The sequence below is a fragment of the Parastagonospora nodorum genome (genome assembly GCF_000146915.1).
Source record: "Parastagonospora nodorum SN15 chromosome Unknown scaffold_50, whole genome shotgun sequence".
Classification (NCBI taxonomy): Eukaryota; Fungi; Ascomycota; class Dothideomycetes; order Pleosporales; family Phaeosphaeriaceae; genus Parastagonospora; species Parastagonospora nodorum.
In genome coordinates, this window is record NW_001884598.1 from 9,752 (window position 1) to 25,382 (window position 15,631).

At 42.7% G+C, this 15,631-nt stretch overlaps 6 protein-coding genes across 6 annotated transcripts; 3 read left to right on the forward strand and 3 right to left on the reverse strand.

The window, feature by feature from the left end:
- Nucleotides 1-222: 222 nt before the first annotated feature.
- On the reverse strand, nt 223-1,262 carry SNOG_16523 (hypothetical protein; the record flags this gene model as incomplete). Its single annotated transcript, XM_001806582.1, has 3 exons — nt 223-710; nt 746-945; nt 1,009-1,262. The coding sequence occupies 3 exons, from the start codon at nt 1,260-1,262 to the stop codon at nt 223-225; spliced, it is 942 nt and encodes a 313-aa protein (XP_001806634.1).
- A 1,380-nt stretch (nt 1,263-2,642) lies between these two features.
- On the forward strand, nt 2,643-3,509 carry SNOG_16524 (hypothetical protein; the record flags this gene model as incomplete). The annotated part of the gene is made up of 1 exon (XM_001806583.1): nt 2,643-3,509. The coding sequence occupies one exon, from the start codon at nt 2,643-2,645 to the stop codon at nt 3,507-3,509; it is 867 nt and encodes a 288-aa protein (XP_001806635.1).
- A 5,069-nt stretch (nt 3,510-8,578) lies between these two features.
- SNOG_16525 (hypothetical protein) lies at nt 8,579-9,817 on the forward strand (the record flags this gene model as incomplete). Its single annotated transcript, XM_001806584.1, has 3 exons — nt 8,579-8,662; nt 8,728-8,857; nt 8,906-9,817. 3 exons carry the CDS (start codon nt 8,579-8,581, stop codon nt 9,742-9,744), a joined length of 1,053 nt encoding a protein of 350 aa, XP_001806636.1. The 3' UTR covers nt 9,745-9,817.
- A 438-nt stretch (nt 9,818-10,255) lies between these two features.
- Nucleotides 10,256-11,423, forward strand: SNOG_16526 (hypothetical protein; the record flags this gene model as incomplete). Its single annotated transcript, XM_001806585.1, has 2 exons — nt 10,256-10,625; nt 10,723-11,423. 2 exons carry the CDS (start codon nt 10,256-10,258, stop codon nt 11,421-11,423), a joined length of 1,071 nt encoding a protein of 356 aa, XP_001806637.1.
- Nucleotides 11,424-11,522: 99 nt separating this feature from the next.
- On the reverse strand, nt 11,523-12,577 carry SNOG_16527 (hypothetical protein; the record flags this gene model as incomplete). Its single annotated transcript, XM_001806586.1, has 2 exons — nt 11,523-11,757; nt 11,802-12,577. The coding sequence occupies 2 exons, from the start codon at nt 12,575-12,577 to the stop codon at nt 11,523-11,525; spliced, it is 1,011 nt and encodes a 336-aa protein (XP_001806638.1).
- Nucleotides 12,578-13,091: 514 nt separating this feature from the next.
- Nucleotides 13,092-14,992, reverse strand: SNOG_16528 (hypothetical protein; the record flags this gene model as incomplete). Its single annotated transcript, XM_001806587.1, has 4 exons — nt 13,092-14,095; nt 14,143-14,219; nt 14,287-14,791; nt 14,845-14,992. 4 exons carry the CDS (start codon nt 14,990-14,992, stop codon nt 13,092-13,094), a joined length of 1,734 nt encoding a protein of 577 aa, XP_001806639.1.
- Nucleotides 14,993-15,631: the final 639 nt, after the last annotated feature.

Here is a 15,631-nt window from a genome sequence, read left to right on the forward strand (position 1 = left end):
CTACCTATTTAAATATATTAATGAATATAGTGAACGTTTAGAAGGCTATAGAGTGCTCTAATATCCAAAAACATCAACTTGCTAGTTTGCAGAAGCATGTATTGGCCTTATATCCCAATGTCTAATATATGTCCTCATAAGAACGCTATCTTAGCCTATCATAATATCTATATAAGGTGTAGGAAAATATGTATCCAAAATAGAAGTGATTAAACAAGATTTTCAGACTGAGTTTGGCAAGATAACATCCCATTTACAAGGCTCCAGATACGAAAACTCCAATGCCGCGGCAGCATAGCTATCTGCGTTGTGAATCGGGCTCCACAAGGGTTTGTACTTTGAGTTGTCCGCATCGTACTCATCCCAAAGCTGCTTGAGCTTCCGGGCCGCTTTCCAGGGATCCATGTCCTTGTACTTCGCACGGTCATCGTCGCCACCCTTCTCGTAGACATCGATCGTGCCAGAGGTACTGTAGCCATCGGGGTCGGGGAAGGCTTCGAGTCCAGCCCTCTGGCCAACGGTGTGCAGATGTGTCATTTCGTGGAAAATTGTCAGACCCGCGATTTCGAAGAAGGGGAATTCTTCGTTGGGCTGGCACCAGCCGTTGCGACTGTCGTCGAATTTCTTGGTTTGGAAGTCGTTCTTGGTGCGTGGCTCGGAGTTGCGGAAAAAGCGATCGCAGAGAACCATCTTGAATGCGACGTTAACATCTTTATGGCATTTGATACCTCTAAGAAGGGCTGACTTACAACTGATTGACCAGGCCTCGCGTTCGTGCCAGCCAGAGTGGATCCACTGCATGTTTGAGGGTCCTCACTGTTACCACAGCGAATGTCGATGAAGTAGCCCTGACCGCCGTCGTTGTCATCCACTGGAAGGCGGCTGTTATCGATAACCTGCATCATTCGCTTGACTTGGTCCTTGTCCGCGTCGGCGAAATAATGCCTGTACCTATTCACAAAGTCAGACCCCAGACTCTTAACTAGTAGTTCCTGATATTTTACTTACGCAGAGCTCTCTGTGAAAGCGTTTCCACTGTTGTCATGGCGGATCTGTGTCTGGTATGCCATTTGCGATGCGTCTGTGAAGGCTCTTTGGGCCTTTGCTTTCATGTTTTCTCCGCCATCAGGGCCAGGCTTATCGCAACTGCTGTGGTATTGCGCTGTGCGCCCATAGAGGGTATGTTTAGGAGCTTCGAGGGGTGCAGCAGTAGCAATCGTTGCTCCAGCGAGCACGACAAGTGATACTTGAGTGAAGTACATGATGTAGTAGCCTGTTTGAAAGGCTATAGAGTTGAAAAGAATAGTACGTGCTAGTGTTGATAAAGAAGAGAGATTGGAAGTTCCTGCTATTGAAAGACCTCTATGGTATTCGTGGTAGCCTTTTTATACAAGTTCACAGTACCTGAATGATCTTCTTCCAGTAGAAGTGTAGCTAGGCGCTTAGAGAAGCCCTCTCGTTGGATTGGTCTATTTCAAGACTTGTCCAACATCGTAGCCTGATCTGGCTGTGTCTCCATCGCCAGTGAGCGATTTCGAAGGAGGGATAAGGGCTGTGGTGGAGGCGAAGCTTTGCGCCAAATGTAAGCAAGTGACGTAAATGAAAGACAAGATAGGGCTAAGAAAGGGCAATATAGGTATTTTGAGAGGTAATGCGAATGTTTGAAACACTATGCTTGGGGTCCAGTAAGCTGCTGACAAGATCATAAGGCGCACTCGGCGCAGCGGAACCACTACCCAGATCTATACGGAGGATGAAACAATTCTTTACAAGGTACAACTGGCGTTGACGGTATTCGAATCGAGGTTAATCCCTTATAGTAAGTTTTTCCAGGCCTCCAGTAAAGATCAAGGTATGGTAAGTCGCATCGACGAAGGGATTCGATCTCATGTTTCATAAACGATCCTACGAAGACGAAAGCATACCACATTTGTGACATTCTGGTCATAAGAGGCATACAGGATGAAGGTGTAGGCCATTTCGCAAGGAATAGGATGACGGATCGTCGGAGCATCTCAGCCCTTGAGAACACTGTACCTAGTTGAATCAGCTTATAGCAGTTGCACGTGTGTACCTGCCCCCTCGCAGTTTGTAGACCAGATTGAGGGGCAAATGGGATGTTCGAGGTCCTCTTCAGGCTCCAGGCTATGCTTCGTGGATGTTTGAACCTAAGCAGATGAACTCTTGAAACCTTCCGATAGTTAAGTCGTTCTTCGGTGCTTTTTGCGCATCTGAAGATGGGCATGTGATCAGGATCGAGAAACTGAAATCGTAGAATCCCGGAAGAGTACGAAAATAGAACAGAGTCGGGGGTGTAAAGATGTGGGGGCGAGGTTGAGCCTCCGCGATCCAATAGTTAGGTTGGTGTAATACCTGTGACGTCATGCTAGGCACCAGCCTCGGACCCAATTCATTGCAGACAGGTTGAGTCAAGTGATCGAGGGGCCTATTTTTGACATATTCCTTTTTACAGTTAGGGTGTGACATTGGAAAAGCACTTTAGACTGCACGTGGATAAAGGTCAGAGAATACGGCCCCCGTCCCTCAGCTTCTCGACCTTGCCCTCTGCAGTCTTGAATTTTCGCAACCCACGGCAGTGCATTCTCAGTCTCCTACTACAACACCATATCAAATAGTTTCATATGTCGTCTGAAAACCACGGAGTTGAGCTCTGCCTTAAGTTCAACTTCTGTCCACCAGCCACTCTCTCAATCTCTAACCCCTCGGCATCACCTTTGAAGCTGATCGCCACCATCCACCAAACCTCCTCGGTCTTCCCAGATAGACCCGTTACTATCTTGACCAAGTACTCATGTCTCGACACTACGCCTCGTGAGGATGCGTTCCGCAAGGGCGATATGCACTCACCGGAACTCGCATTTTCTTCCACCCGACAAGTAGATGGCTCTGCAAAAGTGCTTAACCTCCGGCCCACAAAGCGCATTACGTTCCACCGGATATCAGGCGACCCAGATCTTGCCAAACGCCCTGAGGATCCCGATACCCCTGGATTCACTTTCATCACAATTCCTCCGGTAGGAAAAGGTTCTGTACAAGTTGCGTGGGAGCTCTCTGCGGAACGGCTTATGTCGAGTCTCGGCGACGACTCAACCTCGCTCCAAGAAAAGCTTGAACATTTTCTACGAGTTGGCGACACCTACCATGTCTGGCCCGGCGATCTTTCGATTCGATGGTGGTCATTTGGCTCCTTGGAAGACCCGGAAGGCTTGAAAGGCAAGAAAATCTCGCGCTTCAGCTTTTCTGACGATCTGGGGTTGGATAGGGAAAAGGGAGCAGATGAAAGCGAAGAGGTTGTTAGTAAGATGCAGGATCTTATTGATTTGCATAACGTGAATAAGTTGTCTTCGAGAAGCGCCGTGGAAGGAGAAGAGAAGCCGGATATTAAGAAGATGGGGGAGGAAGGGTGGGTTTTCGGAGAACCGCCAGGGCTGTTGAAGATGATCGCGCAAGACGAAGACAAAGTAGCGACTTTCAAGATCGTAGAGTAAGGCGGTTGGCTCGTTAGGCAAGTCTGTCAACAGTGCATTAAGACAATATGCCTAAGCCATGCATACTTCGTTCTCAATCACGCGCTGCTTGAGATTGAATTTGCGGAAGAGTGACAGTTCATTCCAGGCACCAGCAGACGACACCATATTTTCGGCGTGCAGTGCTTTTCCAATCTAGATTCTTTCATTTCGAGGCTGTACAAACTGCTCGGTTCCCTATTGAGATAGGATATGTAAGGGTAAGCGAAAGAGAGCACCTTCCAACAAATCATTTTGCTGCAGCTGCGCCACTTTCGCCCAAAGTAGCCCTACACAAGGATTCGGAAGCAGTTCATCTCGCCCAGGCTGTGCGTCTACGTTCATGCAATATTCTAATCCTTGTAGCTGCAAGAAGATTCTCCCTTCATTCGTCAATCGAGACAAAGCGGACGCTGGATGGATGCAATTGATCGAGTCCCTCTGGAATTTCTCGGACCTAAAGGGGCATAACCGCAAGTTCAGAATGGCGATCCTTTGTGGAGAGGATTTTAATCCTGGTCTGCAAGGTGGTTGAGTATTGACACCCCATTAACTAGCTATCATGCAAAGGCTGGTAATACAGGTGTGTTGGTTCCCAAACAGATAATGACGGAGAATAATGGACCAGACAAATTGCAGGTTACAAGGGTCCAGTGGAACGATCACGTTCCCGTTAACATCGGCTGTTGGATGCTATCAAACAGGCAGGGCATGGACAGCATGACCAGCTCGACGCGATACTCGCCGAGCATCAGGTGCAGTCGACTGTATTATGATGATCATGAGAAAGACAAGGAAAATCTGTTCCTACCATGACGGCTGAGGGCTGCCAGCAAACCTCGACATCAAAAAAAGCCTGGATAGTGACAAATTAAGCCTTTGATTTATTGTTGAAGTTCAAAATGCCTATAAAGCTCATTGTAACCGCCTGCATATATAAAATAGTAGAACGGAAAGGTTTGTGTTAGCAGAGCTAGCGTCTAATTAGATAAGAGTAACTTAAAAAATATAAGCTTCTTTGTACTTATAGCTAATAATTAAATTTAAGTTATATAATATAAACTCTTAGCGCGTACTAGTAAGCGTTCTGCTTAGTAAATATTAGCTTATAGATAGCTTTAAAGGCTAGTAAGAAGATTTCTTTACTAATATAGTAGATATAGTTATATGCTAAGGCTAAGATACTATTACTATAGCTACACTTTAATAGTAAGAAGTAGGTAATATTAAGAGACTATAGTAGATATAATAAGTAAGAGAGCATATAAAGAGTAATTATCTTATTCTTCTTATAGTATTCTTAGAAATTAGCTAAGTAGTAGCTCTTATAGCTATTAATAATTAGTAGTCTCTATACTTCTATAGGCTTTATATACATATTAAAAAATTTAAGCTAAGTAAGCGCTAGCTTATTATTTATTAAGCTATTTAGACTTACTTAAATAATCTAGTTATATAGTATATCTAGCTTAAACTAAGTAGAAATAAGTACCTTACTAGCAAAGATAATAAAGAGTAGAATATACTTCTCTATTATACTAATAGCTTATACTAGAGTAGTCTACTTATAATTACTAAGCTATAGCTTCTTTGCTTTTCTAGGCTTATTTAAGCTTATTACTATAAGCTAAGATATAATCTTACTTATTAGAAAGCTAGTCTTATTAAAGTTCTAAGTATTCTTATTAAGAATACTATACTTTGCTTTTATTAATTAAATAAGCTTAAACTAGAGCTAGATAAGTGCTAAGTCTTTATAGGCAGCTTACTAGCAATTATATAGATAGCTCTAGCGCTTCTTAAGCTTAGATAATTACTTAATAAAGTTATTAACTTAGTGCTTACTAATAAGCTTCTTACTTTACTTTCTTAGCAGTCTATTAGCTATATCTTATATAAGAGCCTTTATTAGTAGTAGTCTATATAGAGATATATTAAGTATATTATATAGAACTACTTTCTCTTTTAGCTTTATAAGATGCTTTAAGTTTAGCTTATAATTACTTTAGGCGCGTTATTTAGCATATTACGCTTAGATAGTTATTTAAGAGATATTATTTATTCTAGATATAAAATATAAACTAAAAGTATTATTAAAAAAATAAGCTAGACTAAAAAGAGATAGTAATTACTCTCTACTATTAGCATAAAAAAGTATTAAAAAAGTATAAAAATATATAATCTAGTATTAGTTAATAGTTCTAAGTAAGGCTAGTGCAGGCACTACTAACTAATATCTAAACTTCTTAAAAATTACTTTAAGTATAATAATAACTACTCTACTCTAAGCTAGGCTTAAGAGGTATAATTCTTATAATATGCTTAACTATTAAAAAGTAGTATATATAGTTATGCATAAGTTAAAGATAGATTTTATATTAGCTATATCTATTACAATCTAGGATCGAATAACTAGAAGCTCTATCTTATAAACGCTAAAGTTCTGTAACTAAGTAGCAAAGCTAAGTTAAGATGCTAAGAAATAAATTACGTAAATATACTAGCAAGTACTAGTAGAACTAGAAAGGCTTAGTATACTAAGATATACTAGAATAATAAGATCTAACTAAAGTATATAGTATATAGATAAGACTTAGAACTCTTATAGTTTAGTATCTTTAACTTCGTACTTTAAGTTACTTAATATATTATACTCTTTATAGAAGCTTACTCTTACTATCTTAGTATATCTAACCTTTATATCTAGTGCTACTTTACTCTATCTGCGAAAACTAACTTAAGCTCTTTAATACTAGCTATCTAATTATTAGCTACTTTAAAAGGTTTTAATAATATCTAAGTTCTATAGTCTTCTATCTTATTATATTATATTACTATTATTATAACTATTCTCTAATATTCTATAATCTAAGAAAACTATTAAGATATACTTATCTTAAGCTCTTTACTACTTTTAATAATATCTTAACTTTAGTAGATTATATTATATTAGTATTAATGCTTATATTTAGAGGTAATTATACTATAGCTCTTATCTATTTAAGCTACTTTAAGTATATTAGCTTACTAGCTATATTAAAAGGTAGCTAGTAGATAGATTACTATGCTACTATGCTATTAATATTATAGAATTAGTTCTATAAGTTATTACTTAAGTCTCTTACTATTAACTATCTTCTTATTAATATAATATTAGCTATATTATACTGTAAAGTAGTAAAGCAGTTATATATCTTATAACTATAGATATAATTAAGATATATTAGCTTAAGTATATACTGCTAAGTTATTATATCTTTAGAAATAATTCTTATATTAATAAGAAAGTAGTAAATAAGTAAGTAGTAATGCTAGTAGACTAAGCAGCTAAGAGTAAGATAAGAATAAAGTAGTATATATATAAGGTAGTATTTATTAAGAAGCTATAGAAGCTAGTAAGTATTAAATAGATAATAATAATTCTAAAAGTAACGTATTTAATATAGTAGCTTTTTTATAAAGCATCTGCTACTATAAATACTAAGTAAGATAGCTTATTAGTAGCAAGAGCCTATGCTATTAGATTATAAAGTTCTAGAGTATTAGTATTTAATATTTAATACTAAGACTTATATATAGAAAAGTTACTTAATAAGAGTAGAGAGAGCTATTACTATATTATATTAGTAAGATTAACTAAGTATAAAATATAGTTGTAAAATATAGTTATAAAATATAGTTTATAAAATTAGTAGCTAAAGCTAACTAAGAGATGTTATAGATCTCTATAGCGCGTTTCTTACTCTATATTTACTTTAATTTTATATTAGAGATAGCAAGAAATATATCTTCTTTATTATAGAACTTTTAGACGTTATATTATTAAGATATTACGTGTTATTACTATATAGGCATATTAGTAGAGAAGAGCTACTAACTTACTTAGAGTACCTGCTTGCATAGAAAATATATTATTTAATAAGATATTTTTATAAAGAATAATATCTTATTAAGCTTCTAGATAATAATCTTACTTCTAGATAACTTAGAGATAGTACTATTAAAGCTTAAAGTAAAGCTTTATATATTATTACTATCTTTACTTAAAACTTATCTCTTAGTAGCCTAAAATACTAAAGTAATACTACTAAAATTTAAGCTTTAATTAATACTAATTTTTAAAGAGAATAAGATATTATAAGAGTTTATAAGTAAAATCTATTCTTAAAAATAATATAATTTATTCTAAAAAGAAGGCTAAGATAATAGTATATTTATAAGTACTTATTAGTAGCTTAAATAGCTAAAGCTTTAAGTAATAAATAAAGGCTACTTTTAAGTATAAAGTATATAAAAAGAAGTAAATTTAGTATAAAGAAACTCTTTTATAGTAAAAAATAGAGAAAATTATTAAGTATAAAGATACTAAAGCGCTAGTTAAGATAAAAAGATATAAAAAAATAATATAAGTAGATAGTAGTAGTAAGAGTATTTATTGCTATAAGATATATAATAAAGTAAGATATAATAAATATATCTATAAGAAAGATATAGCTAAATTAATTAATTAATTTAAGCTATTATATACTTTTATTACTTAGTATAGTATTAAGTTATAATAGTACAAAGATATATAGCATAAAAAGATACGCAGTTTAGTTACTTACGCAACTTAGTTACTATTTACGTTAGTAAGATAAGTAAGTATACTAGCTCTTAATTTAAGTTGCATAGTTTAAAGCTAATAATATTTCTTATTCCTCGTCGCTCTGCAATTAGCAACCTCTACTCGAGCGCTACGGTAGAGAGACCTTGGGAGTATAGGTTAAGAGTGGGGGTATCTTGCGAAAGACACCCCACTACCGCCATCTATGCGTCCGAACTACACTATCGATAGCGACATACGTTATGCGTGAGGGGTAGCTTCGATTACAGGAGCCTAAGAACGCTTCGAGGCAAAGAATTTGAAGATTAATAGAACCTGGGACCGCGACCGGGTGAGGCCCCTCCGCTTGATTACTTTCTAGGTAGGAAACACACTACTATCACGAAGACCTGTCTCTATCAAAGACGTAGCTATCGTTTTCTCAAGGAGAATCAAAGAATCCATTATGCCGGGCGCAGGAGACGCTCCCCCAATTCTCGACTTCTCGCGCACGTGCATCACAAACACCAACACTACTCAAAGTACTGATGTAAGACAGGGTTCTACCAAAGCGATGCGTCAGCTAGAAAAGAACTAGTTGAAGAAGTGCGAAAGTGCTGTTTACACAATGGCTTCTTCCAAATCACTGGACACAATGTGCCACTCGAGCTTCAGAACAAGATCATGGACTGGAATAGGAAGTTTTTCGATCTTTCGTTGGAGCAGAAGAATGAAGTGAATAAAGGTGACATAACCTCAGATACTGCAGGAAACGTGTCTAACTGATGTACAGACACCACAAATACATGGAACCGAGGATACGAATTGATGGAGTCGCAAATTCTAGAAGAGGGAACATTGCCGGAATTAAAGGAAGGCTTCTACATCGGCGACGAAATCTCAAAAGAGCACCCGTATTTTGTTCACAAGAAGCTGAACTCCGGACCGAACATGTGGCCATCAGAACTTGTCTTGCCTAACGTGGCAGACTTCAAAGCCACTGCTCTTGACTATTACAGCCAAGTTGTCAGCCTGGCCAAAGACATTCTCAAAGTCCTCGCTCTTACACTCGATCTAGAGGAATGCTGGTTTGATGACTTTGCCAAAGACGCCGTCGCGACAATGAGATTACTACACTACCCTTCTCAACCACCAGACAGCCCCGCGAAGCTCACGCGAGGTATTGGCGCACACACAGACTTTGGATGTATTACACTACTTCTGCAAGACAAAGTCGCTGGCCTACAGGTCTATGATCACTCGACCAAGGAATGGCTTGATGTTACCCCCACCCCCGGGGCCTTTGTCGTTAATCTGGGCAACCTCATGATGCGATGGTCCAACGACAGATACATCTCAAACCTACATCGCGTCATCAATGTGTCTGGCGCAGAACGATACTCGATTCCAATTTTCTTCAGCGGAAACCCGGACTTTGTCGTCAAGTGTCTGCCAAATTGCGTCAAAGAAGGCGAAGAGCCGAAATGGCCACCAATTTCAGTCGAACAAGCGATCAAGAACGGGTATTCAGATAGTTATGGAAGAGCAGAGCGATTCAAGAAGGATGCTGAAGCGAAGGCGAAGGCTGGAGGTACACCTCGGATGGGGGGCGGAGGAGTTGTGGTGGCGTAGGAACGTACCGGTATCGTCAAATCCGTTCTTGGGCGTCTAGTGTATGTATGAGGGCCATGATAACCTTTTTATAATATATCGCGCAACCAGCCCAAGAAAGTTCTTCAGCCGTCCGAAGTGGCAATGTGCGGCTCACATGAGGTTTTTGTAACAGGGCATGGATATGCGAGGCGCCATTAAATGATGTGATGCTCGGCTATTATTGAAGCCGCAAAACATGACAATTGCAGAGCACTTTGTTAAGGCGGAATGGAAGCCGCTGTCTCGTTGCGTGGGGAACGTGCAATGGACTGATTAGGATGAGCGTCATGGCAGTTCCATGTGGGGGCTTTTCGGGGCTTGTGCGGCAGTGCTGCTTGGTCATTCTCGACAAAGCAGAGGCAGCCCATCCGCAACCACTTAGCAACCCACTAGGCGTCGCCATGTCTGTCTTCGTAACCCCATCTCAAGACTTTGTAGAACATTCTCGTGTCCTGGGCAGCGAAGAGTATAAAGCTGCGCCACGTTATTCATGAAGACACTGCCATCCATTTTTGTTGCCATCGTCGCACTTGCCATCGGAATCTACTACAACGAGCACATGCTTGGCAGAATCACGAGTCTGTCCAAGCACATCACGCCTATCACGAGCACCGTCTTCAACAGCACACGCGGCATGTCCAAGGCGTCCACCATGTTCCAGGGGTTGCCTGTTATCCCTGACGAGCCTCTTACGACGGAAGCGCCACGAAAGATCGCAAAGTCATTTCTTGCTGTCGAGCAGTCCGAGGGCGCCGGCGCTCGCGTGAGGAGGAGTGTAGGGACGCCCAAGCTGCGCAATTTCAGTCCATTCCTTATGCTCGACCACTTTGCCATTCCCCCGGGTGCTGGCTTCCCAGACCGTAAGTACTAGTACTTCGATTTCCTTCCGCCCCGCGTCGTGCTAACACAACCCAGATCCACACCGCGGCCAAGAAACCATTACGTACCTTCTCTCAGGTGCCGTGGACCATGAGGACTTTGCCGGCAACAAAGGCACAATCGAAGCAGGTGACCTGCAATTTATGACGGCAGGCCGCGGCATAGTCCACGCAGAAATGCCCAGGCAAAACGAAGACGGCTCAGCCAACGTGGGCATGCAGCTGTGGGTTGACTTGCCCAAGGAACTCAAATCGTGCGAACCCCGATACCGCGACTTGAGATCCAAAGAGATTCCAGAAGCAAAATCAGACGACGGCAAGGTCCATGTCAAGATCATCAGCGGTAAAGCATATGGCACCGAGAGCTTGAAGGAGCTGGCATACACCCCGGTCTGGCTGCTCGACTTCACCGTTCAGCCCGGCGGCAAGGTCAAACAGTCGCTTCCCAAAGGATGGAATGCATTTGCATATCTCCTCAATGGCACCACCATCTTCTCGACCGGCAGCGAGTCGCGCCCAATTGAGCAGTACCACAATGTCGTGTTTGAAAAGGATGGAGACAGTATTGAGGCCTCAGTGGAAGAGGCCGCCGACCAAGAGTCACGGTTCATCCTGGTTGCAGGATTGCCGCTCGACCAGCCCATCGTTCAGTACGGACCATTCGTCGTCACTAGCCGCGATGAAGTGATGCAGGCTATGATGGACTATCAAACGCACTCGAACGGGTTTGAACGAGCCAATAATTGGGAGTCTGAGATAGGCAAGAGCATGGTCCATTGAGGCAACCAGTTCGAGCTTTGTTCTTTACATCTACCCTCAATTCTCTTGATCATGTGATATCACTTTTGCACAACCTCACAACTCCAGTTCAGTCAACAGTCAGAGGCTTGTACATCCTCCGTCGCTCTTTTCGACAAAAATACCGCCATATATTTGTCCTTCGCCCCGCAGTGGTATGAATTCCTGGTACCCATCAAATACCACCGTCTGCGTCTCTGTCGGTTTTTTGGCGATGCCAATCTGTAGTTGTCCTCCGCCTCCGTTTTCGTTTGGCAATGCATGAGTGACTACCTTCAATGGCGACATCCCCACAGAGTAAAATACTTTGATCGTACTATTTCTCATTAGCTTCAATCGCATGGCAATCGCGCGACTCACTTGTTAACATAGTCCAACTGAACTCCAAAGTTCTGCCATTTATTGTACTCAATCGACACTTCAAACACGAATTCACTTTTCGCGTTCTGTACCCTCCATTTGTCTCCCCTTTGATCTAATCCACCGTCACCTGGTAGCACTATCCCGCCAACAAATGTGAACTGATTTTGTTTGTAGTCTGCTTGCTCGTGCCACACATTCATGTATTCGTGCGTCAAGTTCAGAGGTCTGGCCGCATCTTGCTTGACACTCCAATGGAACGTCACGACACCTGCGTCCGCAGCGTCGGTACCGGGGTCATTGGTATCGTCTTTGAGGAGTAGGCCTGCCCGACGAAAGCCCAGTTGTAATTTCTCGCCTGCGCGAAATATGGAGCGCTTATCGATGGTAACCTCAAGCGGTTTGTGGAGTGCAATCTCATCGAATCGAGACGACGCTATGCGAGGGAGCAGCAGAATCGAGGCCCATGTGGTGTTTTCGCCTTTCACGAAAGAGGGACTGTAAGGCGATGTGGAGGCGGAGTCAAAGGACGTGAGAGTAAGGTTTTTGGGTACGCGACCATCGAAGATAATGGGGCATCTGATATTGGTAACATTTCTGGGCGGCACAGGCCGCGAAATTAGCGGAATTGCTGGCCTGTGTAATGCTGGTGGTAGTGGTACATGGGCCAAATGGACTGAGGGATCAGGCCTGGAGATGAGGGGCTGCCCAGACAATGATGGAAGGGTCACTGCAGACGCGAGAACAGCAAGAGGTAGAAAGACATGCAGTTGCATTGTAAATGCTGCCAGTATTCAAGTGAATGTATCGGCAGCCCATGTCGTATTATGGAAGTAAGCTTTCATAACGACTTCTTCGAAGTGTGCAATTAATCTGGAATAAGGCTAATTAGAATCCGCTAGCTCTCGGGCCACTTATACCTGCACTCTAGTCCATCAAGACGATATACTTAGTAGATTCGAGAAGAACCATATTCAGCCGGCGAACCCAGATCTGAGGCAGACTCGTTTGTGTCGTGCGTTTGACATGCTGGCATAGTAAATGGGCCTAGCTGTGGTAGCATCTTGTCTCACCCCTTGGCTGTTTTCCGAAATGTCATGTAGGGTTCAATAAGATGGCTTGCATTGTGAGGCTTCTCCATCATCACATTTGAAGAGGCTGTACTAGGTCCGGACTATGTATGATCGAGTCAGTCGATGGATGATGAATGGTATGCGCGAGGGACAATAAGACAAATGAACTCGTTCAATCTTCGGTAACGAGGCTTCAAGAAATTTTTGATTTGATTGTCTATCGTCTGACGTGATCATAAAGTCCTGTAGCCTTTCTTTTCACAGGCCCTGGGTGTCTACCAGCAATCCTCCATAGCTTCAAGTTCCAGAATTTCAAATATTTCACTGGCGCCAACGTCCAATTCGCCTCATCGTCCAGTGCGCGATCGAGAATGAATGTAACAAATGAAGTGAAAGCCACCGCACCGATTGCTGATACCCAATATATCCAAAAATTTTGCTGATTGGGCGCGTAGCTGTCTTGCATGCTGAACAAAGAGCTGGTGTAGGCCAGCGGAATGAACAGCAGTGCAAGCAGGTTGAGCCGCTTCACACGCTTTGCCTCCTCCAAGTTCTGACGATTACCAGCAATAGAAGCCAGGCCAGTCATAGAGGTCGTGAGGTTGTCTGCCCGCTCTTTGAGAATCTTTAGACGGAAGTAGGCGTATTGCAGATCCTTCTCACAGTCCTTCCAATCAGTCGAACGCAGCTTCGATGACTCGTCGAGCTTTCCATCGAGCGGATAGCCCAAGTTCAGCAGAGTGTCTTCAATATCGTCACGATAATTTCCACAGCGGCGAGAAATAGTCTGTAGGCTTTTCCACTGGTCTTGCTCTTCGACCCACGCGGTTGTCAGGCGCAGTTCAAGCGACGGCAGCATGACTTTTATATAATCCACCAACTGCAGATAGTGTGCTGCTACAATCTTCTTCAGGAAGACTACAGACTTTTGTGGACTTGTCCATTCTTCTGGTGTGAGTAACCCAGCATGGTGTGTGTAGAAATAAACGAGGTCCTTGAGCATGGAAGCGTGAGGGTTAGGGCTCTTCGACAAAGCTAGCAGATCATCTGGAGATGGTTGAGAGTCGAAGATTCTCGGCGGCAGGAAATCCTGATACCCGTCTTGGAAAGGCTTATTCTTCAAGTTGATTCCAACATTCGCTATGGCTCTAAGCTCGCCTTCGATAATTTCCTTAGGATCAGGGGAGAGGTCTGTTAGCTGAGGGTCGCAAAGAATGACAGCTTCAGTATAATTAGCATAAACTAGAAAGAAGATTATTCAACTTTACCATCCCAACCCCCGTTTGCAGTCTCCCTACACCACCAGCTGATCTTCCTCCTCAGAATTCCCACTGTACTTTCCTCCCTATCAAATCACGAGGTACCAAGTCAGTCATGTCTCATAAAATGATCTACACTACGCAGTGACTCACTTGTATCTTGGCGCCGTCATCCCCACATGCCGTCTTGTCCTTTGGCAAAAGTAATAACGGTTCTCAAGCGCTTTATTGAACTGGCGAAGCTCGCAGTACTGTAGATGGAAGCTCTTATCTGGGTTTAGCAGACTCGGCTGTGGAAGAGCGTCGCTCACGGGCGTGAAATCGTTACTCCATACGCAAGTCCTCTCCTGGCGCTGGAAGAAAGTTGGATCCATAAAGAAATGCCCACCAATTGTTGCTGTATAGTCTGGCGCCAAGCCCTCCACGATGTAGATACGCCGGCGTCCATCGCGAGGCGAGCTTTCAAGATGTTCGCGAAGCTTGGTGGAATTGGCGAAGTGAACAGGGTCCGCATAGTCAGGCTGCCCTGTCGCAGGACTATCAAGCAGTACAACACCCGCGTTTCCTCTTTTGAGCGGGCCCTCCTTGTTATTTGGATCTGCCCTCTTCAAGCCTGGATTGGAGCCGCTGAGCGCTTCGATATAATCTCGATATGGCCCTATGTTGTACTTGAGCGACCGAATCGCAGGGTATGAATTGTTAGGTAAATACCTTCATCGCATAGCCATGATCCAATGGCATTGGCGTCCGGCTGTGGCGTAGGACTCGTGGCTGAATTTACTGCGCTTGCCGCTACAGATTTCAACTGAGAGGAATTGCTAGCTGTGCGCAATTTGAACACATTGCGGTCGTTGGCCATCTGAACTGATGTCAGAGCGGCGTGCACACAGTGCTAGCTTTGGGCAAACACCCTTCTCGCAAACAACCTAGAAAATTACGAGGGGTCACACAGGTTCAGAATCTCGCACGGACGATCCTCTCGTTCATTCGTACAGCTCCAGATGTCTGCGAGTTGTAGAAGCGGGAAATGGAACCGAGCTGTCGGCGATCCTCCGACTCTTCATGCGGGCACGGCTCTGCGTCGAGGCGGAGTAAATTAATGCTGCATGGCCAAAAGTGCCCCACGTCATCCGTGCATCCTCACGTTCCCGAATTGTCGCATCTTACTGCGTCGCGCGCGTATTGAGGCTTTTTGCTAATAGGATCGAAAAACTACCGCTAGGTGGGTATTGACCCTGTGCAATTTTTAGCGTCCTGGTTGGGTTTTAATTCAAAAAGGCTCGATTAATTGCCTGCGCGTCCAGGATCAGACCTAGCTCCAGTCATTAACTACGAAGGAGAGTGAACAGGGGCTTTTAATATGCCGAAGCTCTACACAGTATCGCTGGGTTTTGATTACAACGGCAAGGCCCTGTGTACAACTTTAGATTATAGCACAGGCTGCTTACTGTCGCACCCCGCTCTTTTCCGACGTAAGTGACAACCTATAAGTTAGTAC